Source organism: Quercus robur, chromosome 2, assembly GCF_932294415.1.
Source record: "Quercus robur chromosome 2, dhQueRobu3.1, whole genome shotgun sequence".
Lineage (NCBI taxonomy): Eukaryota > Viridiplantae > Streptophyta > Magnoliopsida > Fagales > Fagaceae > Quercus > Quercus robur.
In genome coordinates this window covers 42,473,965-42,496,377 of record NC_065535.1, presented here as the reverse complement: position 1 = coordinate 42,496,377, position 22,413 = coordinate 42,473,965, and the positions used below count along the sequence as shown (strand labels likewise).

General features: G+C 38.3%; 2 protein-coding genes across 9 annotated transcripts; one reads left to right on the top strand and one right to left on the bottom strand.

Annotated features, from left to right (window-relative positions):
* Positions 1 to 10,514: 10,514 nt before the first annotated feature.
* LOC126713744 (uncharacterized) lies at positions 10,515 to 16,472 on the top strand. Of its 8 annotated transcripts, XM_050413592.1 has the most exons (8): positions 10,515 to 11,066; positions 11,222 to 11,264; positions 11,378 to 11,438; positions 11,803 to 11,841; positions 11,934 to 13,732; positions 13,964 to 14,108; positions 14,692 to 15,377; positions 16,152 to 16,472. In XM_050413592.1, exons 3-7 carry the CDS (start codon positions 11,408 to 11,410, stop codon positions 15,327 to 15,329), a joined length of 2,652 nt encoding a protein of 883 aa, XP_050269549.1. In that variant the 5' UTR covers positions 10,515 to 11,066; positions 11,222 to 11,264; positions 11,378 to 11,407; the 3' UTR covers positions 15,330 to 15,377; positions 16,152 to 16,472. The 8 variants fall into 8 exon arrangements, with proteins under 8 accessions (XP_050269549.1, XP_050269547.1, XP_050269548.1 ...); XM_050413590.1 differs by lacking the exon at positions 16,152 to 16,472 and having other exon boundaries at positions 11,215 to 11,264; positions 14,692 to 15,635; XM_050413589.1 differs by lacking the exon at positions 16,152 to 16,472 and having other exon boundaries at positions 10,516 to 11,066; positions 14,692 to 15,635.
* A 464-nt stretch (positions 16,473 to 16,936) lies between these two features.
* On the bottom strand, positions 16,937 to 17,801 carry LOC126713748 (uncharacterized). The gene is made up of 2 exons (XM_050413601.1): positions 17,539 to 17,801; positions 16,937 to 17,385 (listed from the first exon to the last, which is right to left on the bottom strand). The coding sequence occupies exons 1-2, from the start codon at positions 17,671 to 17,673 to the stop codon at positions 17,242 to 17,244; spliced, it is 279 nt and encodes a 92-aa protein (XP_050269558.1). The 5' UTR covers positions 17,674 to 17,801; the 3' UTR covers positions 16,937 to 17,241.
* Between the last annotated feature and the right edge of the window lie 4,612 nt (positions 17,802 to 22,413).

Genomic DNA, 22,413 nt, shown 5'->3' with positions numbered 1-22,413 from the left:
ATATACATATACTATATACTAGTTTTTTTTTTTTTTTTTTAATTATATAAAAATTAGTTCATATGTGATTACATCTATTGGTAACAATCCTTCCTACATTTGGAGAAGTATAACGACAGCTCAAAATGTGGTAAAATAGGAGATGAAATGATAGGTGGGAAATGGTTTTGATATTCGGGTGTGGGAGGATAAGAGGCTCAATTCTCACTTTTCATAACTCAATTCCCAAATTTCGTAGGCCCACCCCAAGGCAGCTTGTTTGGTTTAGTTTTTATTTTCAATTATCATCACTCAAAAATTTGAGTTAGAGTGATGGAAACTGAAAAAAAAAATAAAAAAAAATAAAAAAAAATTATGAGTTTTCAAGTTTTGAGAAATGAGTTATAGTAGCAATATTGTAAAACTAGCCAAATTTGTTGGACCCGTTTCATGACCTATCACCATCAAGTCAGACCACAGTTACTCCACACACACGACGACTTTTTCCTCCTTCCTTTCTTTTTTTTGTTTTTGTTTTTGTTTTTGTTTTTGTTTTTGCTGAATCTCCTTCCTGTTTTTTGAGTTCCATTAGTACCACTCTCACAATAGCAGTAGAAAACCCCAACAACTCTTTGATTTTTATTTTATTGAACAATTTCTTGGCATCCAAACAGATATCAATTACAAGATATGAACATTTTTTCCTCCTAATTGATAACCCAAAAAATCCCCTTTCACTAACCCAGGAAAAATCCCTTTTTCAAACCCAAAAATCCCTTCTTAACTCATAGAAAACCAATCGTAAATAAGCCAACAACAATTTTGATAAAGTCTTTCAAATTTATCAAAAACCCAAAACAAATATAGCAAACCTATCTTATATTCAATCCCGAGAGAAAGAGAGAGAGACAGAGATGAGAAGTAAGGAAGGAGAGCAAAACGTGGGCCTTAAGATTTATTTGGACCTGGTGGGGTGTTGTGGCTATGACCGGAGCTAATGACATTAGTTACAGCAGGTGAAGGTTGGTGGTCGCAGGGTGGGATGGGTCAATGGTTGTGGGTGTGGGGTTGGTTGGTGGATTCGATCTACCCTTTCTCTCTCTAGGTTCTCTTCTTTGCTTCTCATCTTCAACCAAAGGTCCCAAACACCAGCCAAGCCTCCATGGCTAGATCTATCATAGCCACCATCAAAGGTGGTTTGACCACAATCTCTATTTCTTTTCTTTTTTTCCCTTGTTTTTTCTTTACCTTTGGCCGAAAATCCCTTTCCCTCTTGTTGGTTATTTGTGGGTTTGGGGATTTGGAAATTGGAATTTTGATTTGGGTATTTATGGGTTTATGTATGTATTTTTATGAGATTTGTATCTATGAGTTTTGATTTGGGTATTTGTGGGTTGTTTGTATATTTGTCTCCTTCATTTGTATGTTTGTTTCCTTCATTTGTATTCGTCTCCTTCATTTGTGTTTCCATATAAAGATAGATTGATCTTCTACTTTTTGGTGTTCTTGAATTGTTTTTGTTGATGTGTGTACATGAGAAATCTCTATGTTTATAAGCTGGGTACTTAGGTTTGATTTAGCTTCTTTCTTCTGATGCATGAGGGAGAGAGAAATGAAAGAGGAAGATGACACTTTCTGAGAAAAATGAAAGAGGAGTGAGGACTGCGGGTTGTGGTTGTTACTGTTTTGAATAAACAATAATGTGGGCCTCCACAAATTTTCAGTTGAAGTTGAGTTTTAAGCCAAAAAAAAAAACCCAAATATTTGAGCCAAACAATCTTGAGTGAGTTAAGGAAAAAAAAAAAAAAAAGTAGAGAGTAAAATATGAGATATGAGAATCAGTTTTGGGTGATGAAAATCAAGATATGAGAAGTGAGATATGAGTGATGTGAGAACCAAACAGGCTATAAGCAGCTACCAAATTCTTCTACTTATAAGGTGGTTTCTCCTAGAAATAATGCATCTCCAGATCTTTGAGTTTCTGAGTTGATTGATTCAACTAATGTTTGCTAGAATTCAGTGCTACTTGATTAGGTCTTTTTGCCTTTTGAGGTTTGATACTATCAATAGCATTTCCTTGAGCTTACAACTGCTAGCTGATAAATTGATATGGGCAGAGCCTCTATTTAATGTCAGAAGTGCATATAAGGTAGCTTTAGAGTTATCAACAGCCTCCTCTTCGGGCTCTAGTTTAGATGATAGCAATTTGAAAAGATTTTGGAAGCATATATGGAAAATACGGGTGCCTTATAAAGTTTGTCATTTTGTGTGGAAGGCGTGTCGAGATATCCTCCCTACTAAACAAAATTTGAAGCATAGACAGGTGTTATTTGAAGACTTGTGAGCAGAAAGTAATTTGGATTTAGAAACAATAGGACATTTATTTTGGTCTTGTTTAAGAGCTCAAAGAGTTTGGACCTGTTTTAGAATTTTTCAATCTAGCTTTGTTGGTTTATTCCATGCATTCCTGGACTTGCTTTGGAGATTGATGATGATTGATGATTGTGAGCAAGATAGTATTGCTTTCATGGTCACTATTGCAAGGAGCATTTGGGGTAATTGTAATGAAGTCCGAAATGGGGGAAAAAGAAAAGTGAAATGAAGTTGGAACATGGGGCGAGAGTTTTTTTGCAGGAATATACTACTGCAAATTTGGTTTCTGCTAAGCCAGGCCAGAATCTAATAGTGTTGGTCCCCGCTGTTGACGGCCAGGCCTTGAACGGCTGGAACATCACCGTCAGGCCTTCGTTCAACCACCCACCGTGTCGACGCTCTCGCACGCGCGAGGCTCGTTGGAGGCCCCTCTCGATAATCGGTATGGTTCACGTGGAGTTTCGGGTGCTCTCTCTCTCTCGGTGGAGGAAGGTATTTGTCTACCTTTGGAGGTACGGCAAGGAATCTTGGACAAATTTTAAGGGAATTACCAAAGGTAAGTGAAGTCTCCACCAATCATTGGGTTTTTCTAAGGTGTGATTGGTCACCTATTTCTAGTTGATTTTATTACCAATCCTAGGCTAAGAAAAAAGAGCATTTTTCCTAATCTAATATAGATGGCAAAAAATCTTGATTCTTGAATCTAGAAGTTTGGTTACGTGTGGGGAAGTTGTTAGGCACCCCACAACTCCTATCCAAGGACAATCCTTTGTTTTGATAAAACCTTAATTTTAGGAAATTGGCAGTAAAAAACATGATTTTGGCATTGACTTTCAGGGCTTTGAGGTTTGGCTTTTGAATGGGTGTGGACCAATCTATGCTTTCCTAAGGCATTCGGGCATAGTACCAAATTTCCACGATGAAAATCCGACGACATGTCACCTTACTTTCGTGGTGGAAATTAGGCATCGCTTAAGCACACAGAGCAGGAAAGTAAATGCCAACATCCCTAGAGCATGCCCCAAAATATAGGTGCAGGAAAGTAAACAGGGGTTGCTATACTCTAGAGATGAGGACAATGGTACATGGCATGATATACCTAATACAACCCTTCTAAGAGAGAAAGGGGGGGGGGGGGGGGAGGAAGAAAGGGGGTTAAAAGAGTACATAACCAAATGGGAGAGGCTAGACCCCTAAATATACTGAACATAACTGCTTGGCTCATATCTACATGCTTGCATCCACGCCCTTTTTGCTTACGCCTGGGAGACCATGCCCTAGCTCTGTGCGTCCTCGCTCCATCTATGTCTATGCAAAGGCAAAGACAAAAAACCAGCAGACAAGCAATGGAAAGAAAGAGATGCGTAAATAATGCGCAATGGGCACAAAGCAAACAAGCATGCAAAAGAAGCAAGCATAGCATGTGGCAGGAGACATGACAAGCAACAACATAAGCAAGCGTACCAAAAGGCAAACAAACAAGGAAGCAAGCAAACAAGCAAACAAGAAAGAAGACAAACAAAAGATGGTGTCCACGGGGGGACAAATGTAGGTTTGGATCGAATGTCCATGACTTCATTGTGTTGAAGTATGGACAACATATTAGCAAGCAAGACTCATGCATGAACAGGTAAGCAAGCGTGTAAAGATGCATAAAGAGCCAATGGGTAGCACAAACAAGCATGGTAAGCAAAGCGTTGTGCAGAGCAGAAAATGGAAGGGTACGCATAGAGTAACCCGACATCCGGAGATGCCTCCCCAAATGGTTACATCCGAACAAGGCCTCATGGGCGTTGGATGTAACCACACAAGGTCAAGCTCGTGGAGGGCGCTAGACATGGCAAAGGCTAGAACAAGAGAGGCTAGCACAAGCATAAAACATAGAAGCAAGCAAGCATAGACATGCAAATAGGGATGATCCAAACCTTTGATGTGGGCCTTGGTGTATGGATGATGACAAAGACCATAGGGTCCAGATCGAGTCCTAACCATTAGGCCAAAACATAAGAAAATGCGATAAAATGAACAAAAGGGCTACAATAGCACATGGTATGACAAAACAAGGTCTAGGCCTAAGCACATAAACATGGCAAGCACATAGATGATGGCATAAAGTATGTATAGAACATCAATCTAAGCATGTAAACACACCGATCTACACATATAAGCATGGAAATGCGCATGTAGGCATATGGATATACATCTAAGCATGTAGATATAAAAACATAAAGGCATAGGAGAATGCAAACCCAAGCATACAAGCATGTGAAGGCATAGATATAGGCATAGGAGCATAGAACATGCATACAAACATGTAGATCTAAGCAAGGGATAGCTGGACACATAATATCAAGCATGTGAACATACAGTCCCAAACATCAACACATAGGAAAAAAAGGATCTAACATGGAAAACATGGCACAAAGCATAAAACATGTAAGAAAAGGGTAACTAACATGTAAAAAAACATGGACGCACATGGAAAAAAAAAAAAACCAAGAACAAGCTAGAAGTAAGGTAAAGTAAGAAACATACTAGACAAAGCAATAAATCATGTTATTAAGGCAAGAGAAAGCAAGATAAATGCTAGGGAAATATGTAGAGAGCTAGGGGTGTGGATAGTAGCTAAAAAGATACATCCACACCCCTAAACCCCAACTCCAAAGTGTAGAACCAAGGAGAAGAAGAAGATTGGGTATAAGAACAATACCTTGTATTTTTGGTGAAAAAGGAAGAATCAAGAGGCTTGGATGTGTTTTTTATGTGTTTTTATTTGTAAATATGTGTTTGGGGGAGAGGAAAAATGTGCAAAAAACATCCAAGCAAAGAGCAAAACCTAGAAAAGTTCCTATTCTTTCTGGTCTAGAGGTGTTTGGGGCCTTTTATAGCCCCAGCACGGATTACGAGGTAGTGACCCTTCAAGGGCTGCGACCTTCAAAAGGTCTTGGATCAGGTTGATCTTGACACCCCTGGATATATCTTGACTTCCTGTTTCTAAAAAGGTATGGAACTTGAAATTCCAACCATCGGATCAAAAGTTATGGCTCTCGGAAGTTAATGGTGCATCGATCGGTGCGTTAACCAGTTTTCATGATATCTCGGCCGTTCTAACTCTGATTTTGACCCATGAATAGTCGTTGGAATGAGAATTTGATTGTCTTCACAATGGCATTGGTCTCAACCTATTTTGACGACCGGGTCAAGATTAGGGTTTCCGAGCCCCATCAGGAGTCAACTCCGAGTTAAACTTGGTCAAAGTTGATAAAAATATCCAAGTAGCTCAAGTTTGATATAAAAACATGAAAAATGTTGTTTTGTGATGATTTTGACATTGTTTGGCCTTCGGTCAACCCAGGGTTGACCAAGGGCATTTTGGTCATTTTGGCTGAAAATGCACTTTGAGCACTCCAGTGTTTGAATGGGTTACGCCACACCATTATATATGTTCTCGTGACCCCATGGAGAGAAAATGATATTTTTGGATTTTTTAGGGTTTGACACACAAATCTAGGGCAGATAAAATACGGTATCAACACCTACCCCCAAGAAATTTGTACATGGTTAATGTTGATAAGGCAGTTTTTTGGCACAAAAGGAATCAGATATTGGAATTCTTATCAGGAATGAAGGTAGTTTGGTTGTGGCTACGATGAGTAAGAAGGTAAAAGCGCCGCTTGGTCCTTTGGAAATTGAGGTAAAAGCTTTTAAAGCTAGTCTACAGTTTGCAAAGGATGTGGGATTACAAGAATTTATTTAAGAGGGTGACTCTCTAAATGTCTATCGTGCTCTTGCTGGATTCTCTCCTCCCTCTGCTGTGACGGCTCCTCTTGTTTATGGAATTCTTGACTCTTGCCAAGAGGTTCGTTGTGTAAGGTTCGCTCATGTGCATAGAGAAGGAAATAAACCAACTCATCTTTTAGCTAAACATGTTGTTGGCATTGTTGATTATTTAGTGTAGATGGAAGAGAGTCCTTATTTTTTGGAACAAGCTCTTCATCATGATGTATTGTCCTTTGTTAATTAATGAAATGTCTAGTCTTCCTATAAATAAATAAAGTCTACAAAGAAGGCATAACCCTCCTAAAAGTTGTATGTTTCATAAGGTGTAAAGGATGCACATTAAAGACCTAAATATAGTTCAAATCCTAGAATCATTTGTTTGAAATTTAATTATTAAACTATATAAATATTCATATTTATCCTAGATAATTTTAAATAAAACAAATAAATTTTTTTACAAAATAATTAGTATGGGGGTGAAAGACTAGGGAGCCCATATCTATGTATATATTAGGCCAAGAGCCCAATCCGAGGACGTTAAACAATCCGAGGACGAGTAAACACTTTCAGAAGGGTCTGTGTTAGTAAGTGAAGAAATGAAATCCGATTAGAGCCACCCCGAGGGTGGTCTGAGGAAGAACCCCTCCTTTGCTGGGCAAGGCCGAGGATAGAGGGTATGGTTTGCCATCAAGAGCAACATTCCAGACCATTCCATGGAAGATGGTAGGTATTAAGAAGGAACAGGACAAAGGAAGGCCTTAAAATATCTAAGAGAAAGCTGCTACCATCGCATTGAATGCTCTGCAGCTAACTGAACCGTGCTTTTCAGCCTTACAGCTACTCCCAAAGACTTTAGGGAGGGGCTGATGGGACTAGTATCAACACTATCAATCTAAATCTACAAGTGGACGATGGAAATGAAAGAAGGAGGATAGTATAAAATAGAGGAGAAACCCTGATAGTGGAGGATCGAACAATAAAAGAAAAAAAAAACACCATAACAACCTGGGAACCAGACCTGTAACAAAGCTTTAAGAGCAATATTTAAGAATCAGTCTCCTCGGACTAATCCGAGGACGTTTTTCATTAATAAACTTATGTTATCTTTCTCTCTTTGTCATCAAAATCTATTGGACTGTTATCTGATTCACTAAAGCCCAATTTTCCAACTCATTCTCTACAAATTTATTGTTTTGGGCTTTTTTGGGCTTAAGTCCATATACTCGTCGGGCTAGGAGCTTAAATCAGGTCCTTACAATTGGCGTGGTCCGTGGGAAATCTGGTGTTTTAGCGAGTTTAACGCTCAACATACCAAGGTGATGCAGCGGGATATCAATCATTGGCGGAGGAGACCATTTTGGCAATGGTGCATGCTACACGGAGGATTGCCATGTGGGGTACAATATTAGGGGCTTTTTGTATCAAATACATGCCTCGTGCCTCTATGAGGGGTGAAGTCCTCACTGATCTGGTGGCTGAGTTCGCTGAAACCCCATTTTTTTTTAAAAAAAAGTCAATAGACAAAACATGGATGGAAAATTAGTTGGCATGGTCTCACTGCACAGGACCCTTTGTCCAGAAGGGTATATGTTGATGGTACTACAAATCAAAGGGGATCTGGAGTGGGGCTAGTTTTAGTATCTCCTAATAAAGTGATTAAACAGAACCTAAGGCATGCCTAGGTCCTCAGACCAGATGCTTGGGGGAAATTAACACTATGACATCTCTATAAAGTGATTAAACTGAACCTAAGGCATGCCTAGGTCCTTGGACCAGATGCTTGGGGGAAATTAATACTATGACATCTCTATAAATTGATTAAACAGAACCTAAGGCATGCCTAGGTCCTCGGAGTAGATGCTTGGGGGAAATTAACACTATGACATCTCTATAAAGTGATTAAACAGAACCTAAGGCATGCCTAGGTCCTTGGACCAGATGCTTGGGGGAAATTAATACTATGACATCTTTATAAATGTTGAACGGAACCTTAATACATGATAGTCCCCTCGGATCACTTGCTTTGGATTAAGGATTCTCTGATGGTTGCACAGTTCGTAGAATAAGCACATGGTCATTTTCCTTATTATTTCTATGTAGTTAATTTATTTAAGTTAGCAGTCGTGCGCCACTGTCGGCTTTGATAAAGTCAAGGTGACAACTTTTCATTACTGTCAACAACGTCAATTCTAACTCCCATTAGAGGGAAAAATAACAACACCACCATTCATAAAATAGTTATTGTAGAGAAAGGAAAGATTCATAAAGTAAAAAGTGCAGTCCTTTTTATTAAATAAAGGAAAGGTACATTATACATAACGACAAACTTCCACTACAGAAGGAGAAGGTCAGGGTGATGAAAAGAAAGAGAAATCACTCGTTGAGACCCCTTTTTTCTCCTAACTACAAGATGTTCTGCTATCAAGGTTGAAAAATAGGAGACCTACCTACCATTTTTCTCCTAACTACAAGATGTTCTGCTATCAAGGTTGAAAAACAAGAAACCTATCTATCCTTGTTCTTGTTGATTTGCTTGATCAATCTTGGATCGTTTTTACATTTGTGCACACATGATATATGTTGCTAGGTGAAACCCAAACTTTGTTGCACCAAAAATCTAATGCGATCTACATTTGCCTTGGGCCTTGGCTGGAGGACGAGGGTCTTCTTTCTTGCTCGGTTGAAAGGTAGGAGCATCTTTGGCCTCTACTTCCTTCGCCTTGACTGCATCATCCTGGGCCTTGGCGGCATCCTTGGTTTCTGAGGAGGGCTTGGTTTCCTTGCCCTTGCCTTTATCCTTGGCCACCTCATTCCCTAGGCCTTGATCACCATCTTAGCTGGGTCCTTTGGAAGCCCTGAAGGGTTGAGAACTTGATATTTCTAAAGAACTCAAAGATCTATAAAGTGAGGAAGAATGATTCCCCCAGGGCACCTTATATAGAAGGCAAAATCTAGTGCGAGTTAATCCGCTCGAAATTCAAAGAGAAAGTTACAAGCGGGAAAAATCCCGCTTAATTTCCAACAAAATCCTCAACCGTTGGATCCACATCACGTCATAGAACACAGGGAACATGGAGCCGCAAGAATTTAATGAAGGCACGCCTCGTATACCAAAACGTCAGGAGCGTGACTTGGATAGTTAAAAAGACATCTATATAGTCAGAGGTGATGTAAAATGGGCGCGAAGGAACTATCATCACATCGAAATCCTTCTTTCCTCCCAGCGAGTAGGAAAGAAGAATCTCGAGGGGCTATTGTGGGGGTGAAAGGCCAGGGAGCCCATATCTATGTATATATTGGGCTAGGGGCCCAATCTGAGGACGTTAAACAACTCGAGGACGGGTAAACACTTTCAAAAGGGTCTATGTTAGTAAGTGAAGAAATGAAATCCGATCAGAGCCACCTCGAGGGTGGTCCGAGGAAGAACCCCTCCTTAGCTAGGCAAGGCCGATGACAGAGGGTATGGTTTGCCATCAAGAGCAACATTCTAGACCATTCCATGGAAGATGATAGGTATTAAGAAGGAACAGGACAAAGGAAGGCCTTGAAATATCTAAGAGAAAGCTGCTACCATCGCATTGAATGCTCTACAGCTAACTGAACTGTGCTTTTCAGCCTTACAGCTACTCCCAAAGACTTTAGAGAAGGGCTAATAGGACAAGTATCAGCACTATTAATCTAAATCTACACGTGAACGGTGGAAATGAAAGGTGGATAGTATAAAATAGAGGAGAAACCTTGATAGTGGGGGATAGAACAATAAAAGAAAAGAAAAAAAAAAAAAAAAAAAAAAAAACACCATAGCAACCTAGGAACTAGACCTGTAACAAAGCTTTAAGAGCAATATTTAAGAATCAGTCTCCTCGAACTAATCCAAGGACGTTTTTCCTTAATAAACTTCTGTTATCTTTCTCTTTTTGTCATCAAAATCTATTGGTCTGTTATCTGATTCACTAAAACTCAGTTTTCCAACTTATTCTTTACAAATTTATTGTTTTGGGCTTTTTTGGGGTTAAGTCCATATACCCGTCGGGCTAGGAGCTTAAATCAGGTCCTTACAATTAGCTACAAATTATCTAATTTCAAAACTATATTCTTTCTATTATTAATAATTACAAGAGACTAGCTGGACCAATTAATATAATTAATTATTTGGGGGGGGGGGGGGGGTGGAGTACCCCAATTTTAGTTGGTTGGTTGCATTACTACCCCTAAAAAAATTAAAATTAAAAATTAAAACTTCAAGCTGTAAATATTAATGAAGAAACGATCCAAACACTCCCTTACCAAAAATAATAATAATAATAACAATAATAATAGTAATAATAAATAAATAAAAAGTGATAACTGATAAACTTAACTACCGCGACTAAGAGGTAGTTTTCTGATCAAAGCCATCAAGGAGAAAGCGCTCCTCTCCTCGGACCTGTGCCACATTTTGAAAGATATCCATGCTTACCTCTTAGCTCGAAGATCTTTTTGTAATCCTCTGTTTAGAATGGATGGAGGAAGTGCCTCCTGACATTGTGGATGTTTTCAACCATGATCTTCTTGATCTTATTCATGAATAAATTTCGGCCTTCATTTGTGGGCCGGTTTCTCAAAAAAACAAAAAGGTAGACAGACACACAGTACAACTTTGTTTTACCTTCCCTCCTCCTCATGGGTTTTGAACAGTTTTTGCTTCTTTGGCACTCTGAATTCTTAAACAGACGCGTACGGCCAAAACCAAAATGCTCCCATTAATCACGCATGAAGAATCTCTCAACGATTTCCTTGTCCCATAAAACCCAATAAACAAACATAGATATAGAGCAACAAATTAAAGTTGAGACATCAAAGTTGGTACAGTTGCACTTGCACCCAAAGTCAATGCACCGACTCTTCTCTTGTCCTGCCCTGTGGATCTAAAGTCTCTCCAACCTCACTTCCAGGTGAGCTTCCTTTGAAACTTTTTCTGGGTCTTGACCAGCTTTGCTAGTTTTAACTGTTACTTATGAGTTATGATAACATTTCTCATCTGGGTTTTGTATTTGCTCTTGGTATCTTTCTGTTTATTTGGTTGGTCACAAATATTCTAAGAAAAAAGGAGCTCTGAAGTCAGGAAGATATGCATGTATTCTTTTCTTTAGGTGACTAATTATGATATGAAATTCGGTTCTGCTTTTTACTTTGTTTTAATGCATTTTCTCATCTGTGTTTGTATTTTCTCTTTTTCTGTCTTTCATTTTGGGTTCTTGGATAGATGCTAAAGCAGAAGACTTTGGGTTAATCAATGTTTGGGGAAAAACAGTCTAAGAATTCAGGTAAGTACGCATAAAGATTAAATGGGTTCATCACAACTATGCTTTCAATTTGAGAAGTCCTTGTATATCTTCAATTGTCTTTATGTTATAATTCAGGTTTTTATGTGTCAATTCTCATAGAGAGATATTCATGGTTTCAATTTGTTATCTTCTTTATAGTCTGATAATTTTCGTTTAATTTTTTTATCAACTGGTTCAAGGATCAATTTGGTTGGGGAATACTGAAAAAAATAGATGGAAGATCATACCTTCGACTTCATGATTGAAAATTTCAGGAGAATGATTAATTAATTCTTTATTGACATTGATTGTCGTATATTTTGGTAACAAATCATTATTTGTTTCTCTGTTTTGTCCATGACAGACAACCTTGCAAATGATTGGTTAGAATACATCAGACGAAGTAATTATTCTGTTAGAATTTTTATTTGGATTGATGGATTTGGTTCTTAAAGTATTAGCAGTCTGACTTTTTCAATGTGATGTTCTGCTCAGTGCTGCAGAATATGCCTCAAGATGGTCTAAGATCAGTTGTTTATAGATCATTTGTCACATGTGATGATTCAAAAGGAGTTGTGAATTGTAAGACAATAAAAAAATCAAGGACTGGTTCTCAGCAAATGGACCACAAGAACGAAAGCCAAAGGACACGAAAGAACTCAAATACGGCTATGGCATACTACATGGAGAGAGAGGACATGGTCTCAAAAGGGTTTACAGAAGAAGTTCATAGTCCATCTTCTTTTCAAGTCATGGAAGTCTCTAGAGGAGCCCAGAAGCTGAACCAGATGATTGACTCATGGTCTAAAGGAGTGATATTTGATGGGCAGTCTAAAGATATTGCACAAGATTTGTTGAAAGGTGCTCTTGATCTCCAAGAATCTCTAGTCATGCTAGGAAAGTCTCAAGAAGCTTCATTGTATATGTCTCAGGTAAGAAAGAAGCCGCATGAGAAGTCAGAAAGCAGAAGAATTGATGAAATGGAGATTAGGAGAACAAATTCTAGTCCAATTGGGGATCAAAATTGCTCAATGGGATTTCAAAAGCCTAGAATTTCTACTGATGGCTCTTCAAGGAATCAGATTGAAGAGCTTAAGAAAGTGATCAGAGACAGCCTTGCTAAGCAGAATCTATTGCCAAACCTAACCACTCAAGAAACAGGATATCTTCATCAAAGAGATTTGAGCTCAGCTTCAGAAATTCCTTCCACAAGCTCAAACCAGTCTTTGAATGTTGATGCATATGATTTTGATTCTCCTGACTCCTCTCTTTCATCAAAAGCTCCACAGAAGAAGGAGAAAAAAGGCCCAAATTTGATTGCCAAGCTAATGGGTCTAGAAGACCTCCCTTCAAAAACATCACAGAACACTCTACAGAAACATTTAGAGAGGGAGAGAATTTCAAACCAGAGAAGACCTATCTTTGACATTGATATGCCAAAGGGAAGGAAGCCCCAATCTATAGCACAGAGGGTGAATCCAGAGCGGAAGACATTGAAGGAAATACTTGATACCCTGCAATTCAAAGGACTTCTGAGAAGCAACTCTATCGAAGAGCTTAAGCCTCAGTCTGATCATTCCAACAATTCCCATTCCAAACAAAGGGTGATTGATGAGATACCACCCATTGTTCTTATTAAACCTTTTCGTGTCCCACGCCTGGTGGACCAGCTTCACACAGCAGTGCTTCGGGAAGAGAAATCTTTCAACACAAAAAAGATGCTGAGAAAATTGACAATAAAAAGAGAGCTTTCTTTCAACACTCACAAAGAAGGGGCTTTGAGTTCCAAGAAAATGCATTGCAAAATGGAAGTAGAAGAAGAAGAGACTCCTATTAAAACACTTAGCATAGAAGAAGTTACTAGGGAACATAAAGAAGTAGTTAGGAAACCAGAAGGAAAAGAAATCAAGCCTAAAGAAAAGGTTTCACATAAGCTAAAAGCTTCTGTTCCTGTAGATCACAGACTGCAGACAAAAGAGGCAATTGTCAAGAAACTGAAAGCAGATCGATTTCAAAATAATGCTTCTGCTAGCAGGAAACCGCTGAAGATGGAGAACAAGAAAGGTAAAATTGTCTCGAGATGTAAAGATCAAGCTACAGTGACCTCTACAAAGCCAAGAAAGTCTGGAAATGTATCAAACAGTTGTTTAGTAAACAACCAGATTTCCCGAAAACCAAGTACCACCCAAAACACCAGCTCAAAACATGCAACAAAAACTATAAGTTCCTCTGATCAGAAAAAGAATCAGATGAAGAAGAAGAAGCCAGTCAGGGAGCTTACAGCAATCAAATCAGTTATGAATCTTCCATTAACTAGTCTATATGATTCAGTTCTAATGACTTTCTGAAGCTACTATATGTTCTGTAAAATCTAAAGTTCAGCTGCTATTTTTCTAAAAATCATTGGAGTAGATTTGAAATTATGAAAACTATAGCCTAGTAACTGAACTTCTGCACATGAATTGACTTATTAATGAATAAGAATTTTTGGTTTGTGAAAATTAATGCCATCTTCTTCTATGCAGATCGAAAACTTTGGATCCAAAGAAGATGACATGAGCATCAATTTTAAAAGTGAAATTTGCTCTCCACTGATAAGAATTGACACTACTCTTGCGGATCAATTCCCTGTAGATGAGGAAAAGGATGCCTCTGAATCTAATATTGGAGGTAACATGTTATATCTTGATTATGCTATGGATGATTCTGATACCCAACTATGATGAATCAATGATTCTGGTGATAAGTTTAATTAAATGGAAACTATGAAAGCTGTTTACAAGTACATGCATATTGCATTATATGTGCTTGTTTTTATGCACCTCACTAGTCTTGATAGTAGACGTGGATGCAAACATTGTTAAGAAAACTGTTGCTTCTTTTTGTAGTATTGGCATCTCCTGCATCCAACCATAACCAGATAAAGCAAAATGCTTGAAGTACAATATCATGAAACTTTTATGTTTCATTGAAAAATTCCAAATTTACTTATAAACCTTTGCATCTTTTCATTATAGCTACTCTTATGTTATGCAATGGAGGTATGATATTATTCTAATATCAAAGTAGAAAGTCATAACTACTGACAGCAGAAGCAGTCAACACTTAATAGAGCCAATATCTGCATTTTCTACCTCAATAAGTCGATAAAAAAAATTATAAATACATTCTTTTTCTGGGTAAAATAAAATTTATATATTTTCATGTGCCCAACTGAGATGTTTATGTAACTTTATTTTCTTTTTAACTGTAGAGCATTGCAGTAATAGCCAGAGTTCTCTTTCTGATGTCACACCAGTGAGTCCCAAGCATGAAATGGATGAGAAAACTGTGGAAGAAGCTTACGATTACATCCTTCATAGTAGAAAAGATATCAAAAGCTTTAAATCTGGAAATAATCTTAAACATTTTCTCTTGAGCAGTCCATCATTCCTTACTCATGCAGAGGAGCTTTTTGATCTCGATGTGTGTACTCCAACAATTTTACTAACATCTTGCACCAGTGATTTCATAGAAGCCAATGTGAGGCTCTCTTTAGAATGTGCAAATGAACTAATTGAACGTAAAAGCCTTCGAGGTTCACAAACAGTCCATCCTTTGTTACTTACACATGAGGGCAATTTGAGAGTATGCACCTCAGTGGACAAGTTATTGGAGGAAGTTTGTAGTGTTGTTGAAAGTCTTAGAAGATATAGCAAGTTTGGTGGTGAGCTTCTTCCTCAAGATAGTCTTTATTCAATGTTAGAGAGAGATATAAGCTGCAATGGAATTGAAAATGGAATCTGGGATTTTAGTTGGAGGTATGAATTTTCTGCAGATGATGCTGAGCAAGTGGCAACTGAGATAGAGAAGCTAGTTTTCTGTGAGTTGATTGAGGAGGTCCTCACATAAAGGCTTCAGCATATTATCCATGTTTGTCTGGATACATTAGTTTGAGAGGTTAGTATAGCACTATTACTTTCTTCTGTATATATAATGGCGCTATGGAGGAGGGTTGAAAATGTTAGCTAGTGTCACAACTCACAAGGTTATGATCATTTTCCAATATCTGCTAACGACTTTAACCTTGACGACTAATACTAATTTGGAGCCTGGAATGTGTAGTGGAAATGTTGAGAAAAAAGAACTACTTGAGTATATTTAAGATCATTTTGCAAACTTCTATATATTCAACTCAAGGCGATTATTTCTCTTGAATTCTGCAGATCAATTTATTCATTCTGTTCTTGGTAAGTTCAAATAATTTGGATTCAGATTTTCTTCAAGTTCGAGGAATAATGGTTTCTAAAACCAATATTTCGAAAATATAAGTGAGCCACTTTGTCCATCTTTATTTAAGGCATGCATACCTCAAAAGAAATTTTCTGGCTAAAGTCAAGATTTGGAATTTTCTTTCCATTTAGCGTTAATTTTCTAATAATATCGTTAGTTGTCCTGTTGCAAAACAAACTGGAAAACTAGCATCTCGAGTTTTTAAAACTCGAGATCTATGTTAGAACTCGAGTTTTTAAAACTTGAGATGCAAGAACTCGAGTCTTAGAAACTCGAGTTTCACCATTTTCTTTTCAGATCAGCTCTTCATCTTCGTTGTCTTCTTCTTCGGTGGATTTCTTCTTCTTCCCCTGTTCTTTCGGTGGATGTTCCTCTGTTTTGCTTCTAATGTTCTTCGATAGATCTCAAACCAGATTCTTCTTGCTTCTGATGTGCTTCCAGATTCTTCGCTCAGCACCAGTTCTTCAGTGGATCTCAAACCAGATTCTTGCTCTGTTTCCAGGTTCTTCGTGCTTCCAGATTCTTCGCTCAGCACCAGCATAAATCGAGTTTATAGAACTCGAGTTACAAATCGAGTTTTAGAAACTCGAGTTACATATCGAGTTTCTAAAACTCGAGACGCTACTTTACAAAATCCTTTCAACCGTTTGTCAACTAATTATATTGTTTCCCCTCAGCATGCTAGGCTGCAAATATCCCCTCAAGATTTGATATGGATCATTATGCTTTTATGTGGAGAACACTTTCTCAGTTTCTGAATGAGACAGGTCTTTACTTTTGTTTAGAAAAATTATTTAGTTATCCTTGCCCATTCTGATGGTTATTTAGAAAAACGATCCTAATCTTTTTTTATAGTAATGAAATAGCTAGCCCTAAAGTCCTCTCAGTCAGCCATTACATTACACCTCCATATGTCATTCTAAGATTATGTTTTGAAAGGACACGGAAGCTCATTGTGTCTTGTTCCTTAGCTTTGAGTCTTTGACCCGTTGCAATGACTTCTGGGTAATGACAGGCCAGCTATTGAAATTTTAAAACAACATATATATATATATATATATATGGGTCAGAATTTTCAAGAAAAAGATAGTGAAAGTTACAAGCACAGAAGATTCAATAGATTCCCTCAGCACATGGTGCCGCTGATCATAGTCATGAATTTGAACTTTGACTACAGAAAAGTAATAGTTGCCGTACATTTAGAAAACGAAAAAGTGGAGAAATAATTAAGAGGAAAAAAACATACTAATTAATGGAAATTAAAGCATATAACAAATAATCTTTAGTCCTAATGTGATTTTCATAAACTACAAAGAGGCATATTTGAAGTACAGAGAAGCTTCAACTACTAGTCTACCATTTATACACCACCCCTAACACCATCATACAAAATTTGATCACATAAAAGAAGAATCCATAAATCCTATACCACACAATATGAGTGGGTGCCCCTAGGAGGCTAGGACTCTCTCTTTCTCTCTCTCTCTCTCTCTCTCTCTCTCTATATATATATATATATAGTGCAGCAAATTTAAGAAGTGGCTCCCTTGAAGATAAGGAAATTGAGGGTTTCCAGTGCAAAATAGATGAAAGTCCCTGGTGTATGAGTGAAGAAACAACCAAAATTTGAACCCGCCACACATTGCCATCCACTCCCATACATCTTATCAAACTCCTGAAAAAATAACACCCAATTTTTTTTTTTTAATTAAACTACAAAATGCATATAGAATTTGCATATTTTAGCTTGTTCAAATTAAAATGGGAAGCACATAATAATTCTTTAAAAAAATTAAGAAGAGAAAAGAACTCAAAAAACATGAATGACCTTGATATGGGCAGCAATAGATATGCAATCAAAAACATCAAAGAGATCAAGGACCTGAGCAGCACAAGCCATGGCTTGTGTCTGCATCTTCTCTGGGATGTCAGTTTCCTCAATCCTAGCTTTTCCTTCTGACATCTTTTGGCTCTAGTTTTGGAATCCCAGAAACGGTTCTCTCAATATAGTGATATATGTGCAGCGCAATAAAGGAGGAATCTATGGCTGTGATTCTGGAACACAGCCTCTGCCAACGAGAAACTTCCTATCTGTCCCTCCAAAAAAAAAAAAAAAAAAAAAAAAAAAAAAAAAAAACTTTCCCTGTCTCCCATCCTGTAGGAGCATAATCCAAAGGTACTTATATGATTTATGACAAAATTTAACTACAAAATTGATTATAGGCTAAACCTACAACCGTACTCAATATAGTAAATAATATTTGATTAATACAAAATTTGACATGTTTATTAAGAGCATAAAGAACATGCAATTCAATTATTAGATTTACAAAATATGTAGTAATGTTTATTTTATTGAATAAGATTGTATCCTTATGTTACAACTAATTTTGTAACTAAATTTTGTCTTTAGAGCATTAGCATTAGGGTATAAAAACCCTCCCGTTGCTATTTTAGCCACCAAACCCATAAAATTAGGGATGGCAATTTTTGCCCAACCCGCAGGTACCCAGCCCGGCCCGACCCTAATGGGCCGGGTTTTACCCGGTCCGATTAGGAATAGGGTCGGGTATGGGTTTTTAAAAAAAAAAAACCCGAAGCGGGTCCGGGTCGGGTCCGGGTTTTATCAAAAAATCCGAAACCCGATCCGGATATAACCCGATTAAAATTACAAAAAAGCCCCTATATATATATAGAGCTATAACTAACCCTAGCCCCTCATTTGTTCAGCAGCAGCTCCAGCTCGCCTCCCTCACAGCGCCTCACCCTCATAGAAGCACACTCAAGCTCTCATTCTCACTCTCATCCATCCTCACAGTCACAGCCGTCGCCTCCCTCAAGCCATCACTATCACAGTCTCACGGTCTCACCCACCGCATGGTCGTCGCCCCCCTCAAGCACTCACTCTCACCCACCCTCACGGCCTCACTCTCACTCAGCCACTCCTCCTCCATGCGTTTCCATGTCCACCCCGCCGTCGACGCCAAGCCAACATTCCTCCCTCTCTGATCTGTCACCGCTCACCGTAAGACCGTGAGAGTGAAATTTCCTGGGTTTGCCAAGCCAACGTCCACCTCTCTGCGTTCGTTCTCCAATTTTTTTTTTTTTTGGGTTAATTTCCTAATTCTTATATGATTTCTGTTATTGGGTTGGGTTGTATTGTTTTTGGTTTGATAATTGATAAATTCTGTAATTTTTTTTTTTTTTTTGGTGATTTGTGATGTGAAGTGTGGAAAATGAAAGCATGGGTCTTGTGATCTGCTTCTAACTTACCATGAATTAATGAAAATGGCTTGGCTATGATTTGTAATTTTGTAATTTCCGATGTGAAGCCTGGAAATTTTTTTTTTTTTTGGTTTTTTTAATTGGGTCAAGGTTTAGGGCCTTTAGATTGGGCCCTAAAGGGAGACTGCTGGACGGGGCCCGGCTAGGGCGGGTCCGGGCCCTGGAAAAAAACCCGGTTAGTAAATGGGCCGGGTTCGGGCCGTGGGTCTTGGCCCGCGGGTCGGGTCCGGGTATGAAAAAACCCGGCCCGAACCCGACTCGTTGCCATTCCTACATAAAATCATGCTCCATCCAGTTGCTATTTCTAAAAAAAATTGCAACTCAGCTACAGTGAGGTTGTAAATTTATAACCTCATTGTAGTTGGGTTGCAAACTTGTATAATATTTTTTATTTCTCACCCAAGCCCACATCTCACTTTATTCTTTGAAGTCTGATATCTTAGACTCACCTTCTCTCTCTTCCTTTCTTTTTTCTCTAATCTCTTCCTCTCTCCCCACTCTCTGTTTTTTTCTCTCCTATCTCTTTCTTGGTTCATCTCTCTTAGATTAGCATGAAGGGTGTGGGTTTGTGGGGATCAGCGTGGTGAAGGGTGTGGGTTTGTGGAGATCAGCGTCTGTGGTGGACATCGGCATTTATGGTCGAGGTTGAGGAATCGATGGTTGGGTTATGGAAATCGGTGACTTGGTTATGGGAATTGGTGGCTGGGTTGTTGAGTCGGTGACTAGGTTGTGGAATCGATGATTGGGTTGTCGGTATCGGTGATTGGGTTGTGGGAAACGATGAGTGGGTTATAGGTTTAGGTTTTGGTGGGTCATTAGGTGGTGGAGTCCAGTCTGTTTGGTGGTGAAGTCCGATCTGTTTGGGTTTGTGGGTATGGATTTGGCAGTGGTGGTGTTGGATTTTAGGTGGTGGTGGACCTAGTGGCGGCTACTGTGCTGTGGGTGATTTTTTTTTTTTTTTTTTGAGATTGATTTTTGGACTGATTGTGGTGGCAGAGGAGGTGGTTTTGGTTGTGGTGGAGGGTGGGTGTGGTGGTTGGCTATGGTTGGGATGTGGTGCTTGTAGTTGTGGGTGAAGAGAAAAAGAGACCAGAGAAAAGAGAGAGATGATTACTTTTATTTTATTTTAATAAGTAGTTTATATTATTTTATTGGGTTGTATCTAAAAATAGAAATTGGGATGTAGAGTGAGTTATAAAATAAATTAGTAAAATAGATAAAGTGATGTTTGAGGATGCAAAATAGACACTTTTTTGCATCCCGGATGCTAATGTCTCTTATAATAAGAGAACATTAAGATTGTCACGTAGCACAACTTTTTATGGTTTTGGTCACTTTTTTCTTTTTTATGGAGTAGTTTTTGAAGAGGCAGGAGAGGCAGGGATAGGTGTGGTGGTGCGAAATGGAAATGGCGAAGTACTTGCTGCACTTTCAGAAAAAATACCTTACCCCGGCACAGTGGAGTTGGTGGAAATCCTAGCTGCAAGAAGGGCTGTCCGGTTCATTGTAGAATTGGGCATGGCACAGTCAATATTTGAAGGAGACTCAGAGATTGTTTACAAGGCATTGAAGTCAGGTGATGTGGGTCACTCCTCAATTGGTCAGTACGTGAAAGACATAATGTCTATTTCCGGTTCGCTTCGAACTTTCTCTTTCTCTCATATTAGGAGGCAGGGTAATTGTGTGGCTCATGCCTTAGCAAAGAAAGCAAGATTTGCATTTCCATTGTTAGTCTGGATGGAGCATGTTCCACTGGACGTGATTCCTTTTGTACTTTCAAATCTATAGTTTTCTAATAACATTTTATCGTATTCATTCTCAAAAAAAAAAAACTTCTTTTCTCTCTATAAAATAAGAGAAAATATATAGTGTTTCAATGTTACCAAATCAGTACTTGGTATTTCATATCCAATAGATGATTAACAATTGGCCATTGCAATTTACTCTGCCAACACAAACCAAATAACAATTTTGTCCTTAAAATTTTTCAAAACCCCGCCACTTTCTATCTTCTCTTTTCTCCAAAAATCTTTCACTCCTCTCTCAAAATTTTTCAAACAGAAGTCTTCTCTCTCTCTCTCTCTTCCCCTCTAAAAAATAAAAGCCAAAATTTCCCAAAATTTCACATTTTCCATTACCACCAACCATAATCCCTTTAACCTTTCATCCCCAAGTCCCTAACTAGCACCGCCCACCCTCTCCCTCTCTTTACTCTGTCTCTATCTCTCTCTCGCTCATCTTCTGTTCTTTACAAAAAGCTTATCAGACTCCAACTCAAGCCAGTGCAGTATGAAAATCTTACAAAATTTCTCATGGGTATTGCTTGTTGAAAATTTAGAGTCTTCTTTTGAGGAAATCAACGGGTATTTTATCAGCTTTGGCCTTTCTAAGTTCTTTTCTTTTTTCTTAAATTGAATTTTGTGTTTGTTTCGCAAGTTTTTTTTTTTTTTTTTTTTTAGGGGGAGGGGGGGGGGGGGGGTTGGGGGGGCAGGTTTAGCTTAGGCCATTTTAAAAGGTTCTATATTTTTTGAAGTTAGGTTGTGCTAGTAACATGCTAGAAAGCACAAGTGCAGCTCTAGGGCAGCCGCACCCGCACCCGATGCGCACCGACGCGGTGTGCAGTCCGCAATGCCATTCATGCAGTGTCATTTTTTTGGATTCGGGCCGATTCCCGCCAAACCGAGCCGATTTGCGCCGATTCCGGCAAAAACGGGCGCCGAAACGGCTCAATTCAGCCCGAAATGGACGCCAAAATGGGATGCCACCATGTCACTGGCCTCCATTCTTATGCTTCATGTGGCCTTGAGAGAGAGAGAGAGAGAGAGAGAGAGAGAGAGAAGGAAGAAGAGATAAGGACAACACTGCTTCATGTGCACTTACTGGTGAAGGCAAGATTTTTGAATAGGTGATAAAGACTTGAAAAGTCAAAAAGATAGAAAATGTTGGAACTAGTGAAAACAGTAAAAATACAGGTTTTGATTCTTTGATTTTATCACCTTTACCCATTAGTTTTTATTATTCTTTAATACTTTGATTTTATCACCTCATTACTTTTTTTTTTTTTTTTGAAGGAAAATAATTTAATATTATAAATATATTATTGGGCTAAAATTGGGGTTGTGTAAACATTATAATAATATATATAAATATGCTTTTAAATTTATTAATATGTTTACCATTATATATATATATATATGCTTAGCAATAACTAGAAAATATAAATAAAATTTTTTTAAATAATTTTTTAATCGCCCCATCTGCACCCTACTTTTTCAAAAATTGTCAAGTCTCGCACCCGCATCTACACCCGCTTCAGATTGGAATATTTTAATTGCAGGCTATAGCTTTCTATCAACGTATTTCAGATTTCAAAATTTTCTATTGCTTCTTTTCTTGATTGCTAATAAACTTGAGCAAG

Bases quoted from the DNA above. Each gene is read 5' to 3' on its own strand.
- LOC126713744 (XM_050413592.1), top strand. From the start codon at position 11,408: ATGTTTGGGGAAAAACAGTCTAAGAATTCAG. The intron at 11,842-11,933 runs GTAATTATTCTG...TGTTCTGCTCAG, and splicing joins GTTAGAATACATCAGACGAA to TGCTGCAGAATATGCCTCAA. The intron at 13,733-13,963 runs GTTATGAATCTT...TCTTCTATGCAG, and splicing joins AGCTTACAGCAATCAAATCA to ATCGAAAACTTTGGATCCAA.
- LOC126713748 (XM_050413601.1), bottom strand. From the start codon at position 17,673: ATGTCAGAAGGAAAAGCTAGGATTGAGGAAACTGACATCCCAGAGAAG. The intron at 17,386-17,538 runs GTCATTCATGTT...TTATTTTTTCAG, and splicing joins CTATTGCTGCCCATATCAAG to GAGTTTGATAAGATGTATGG.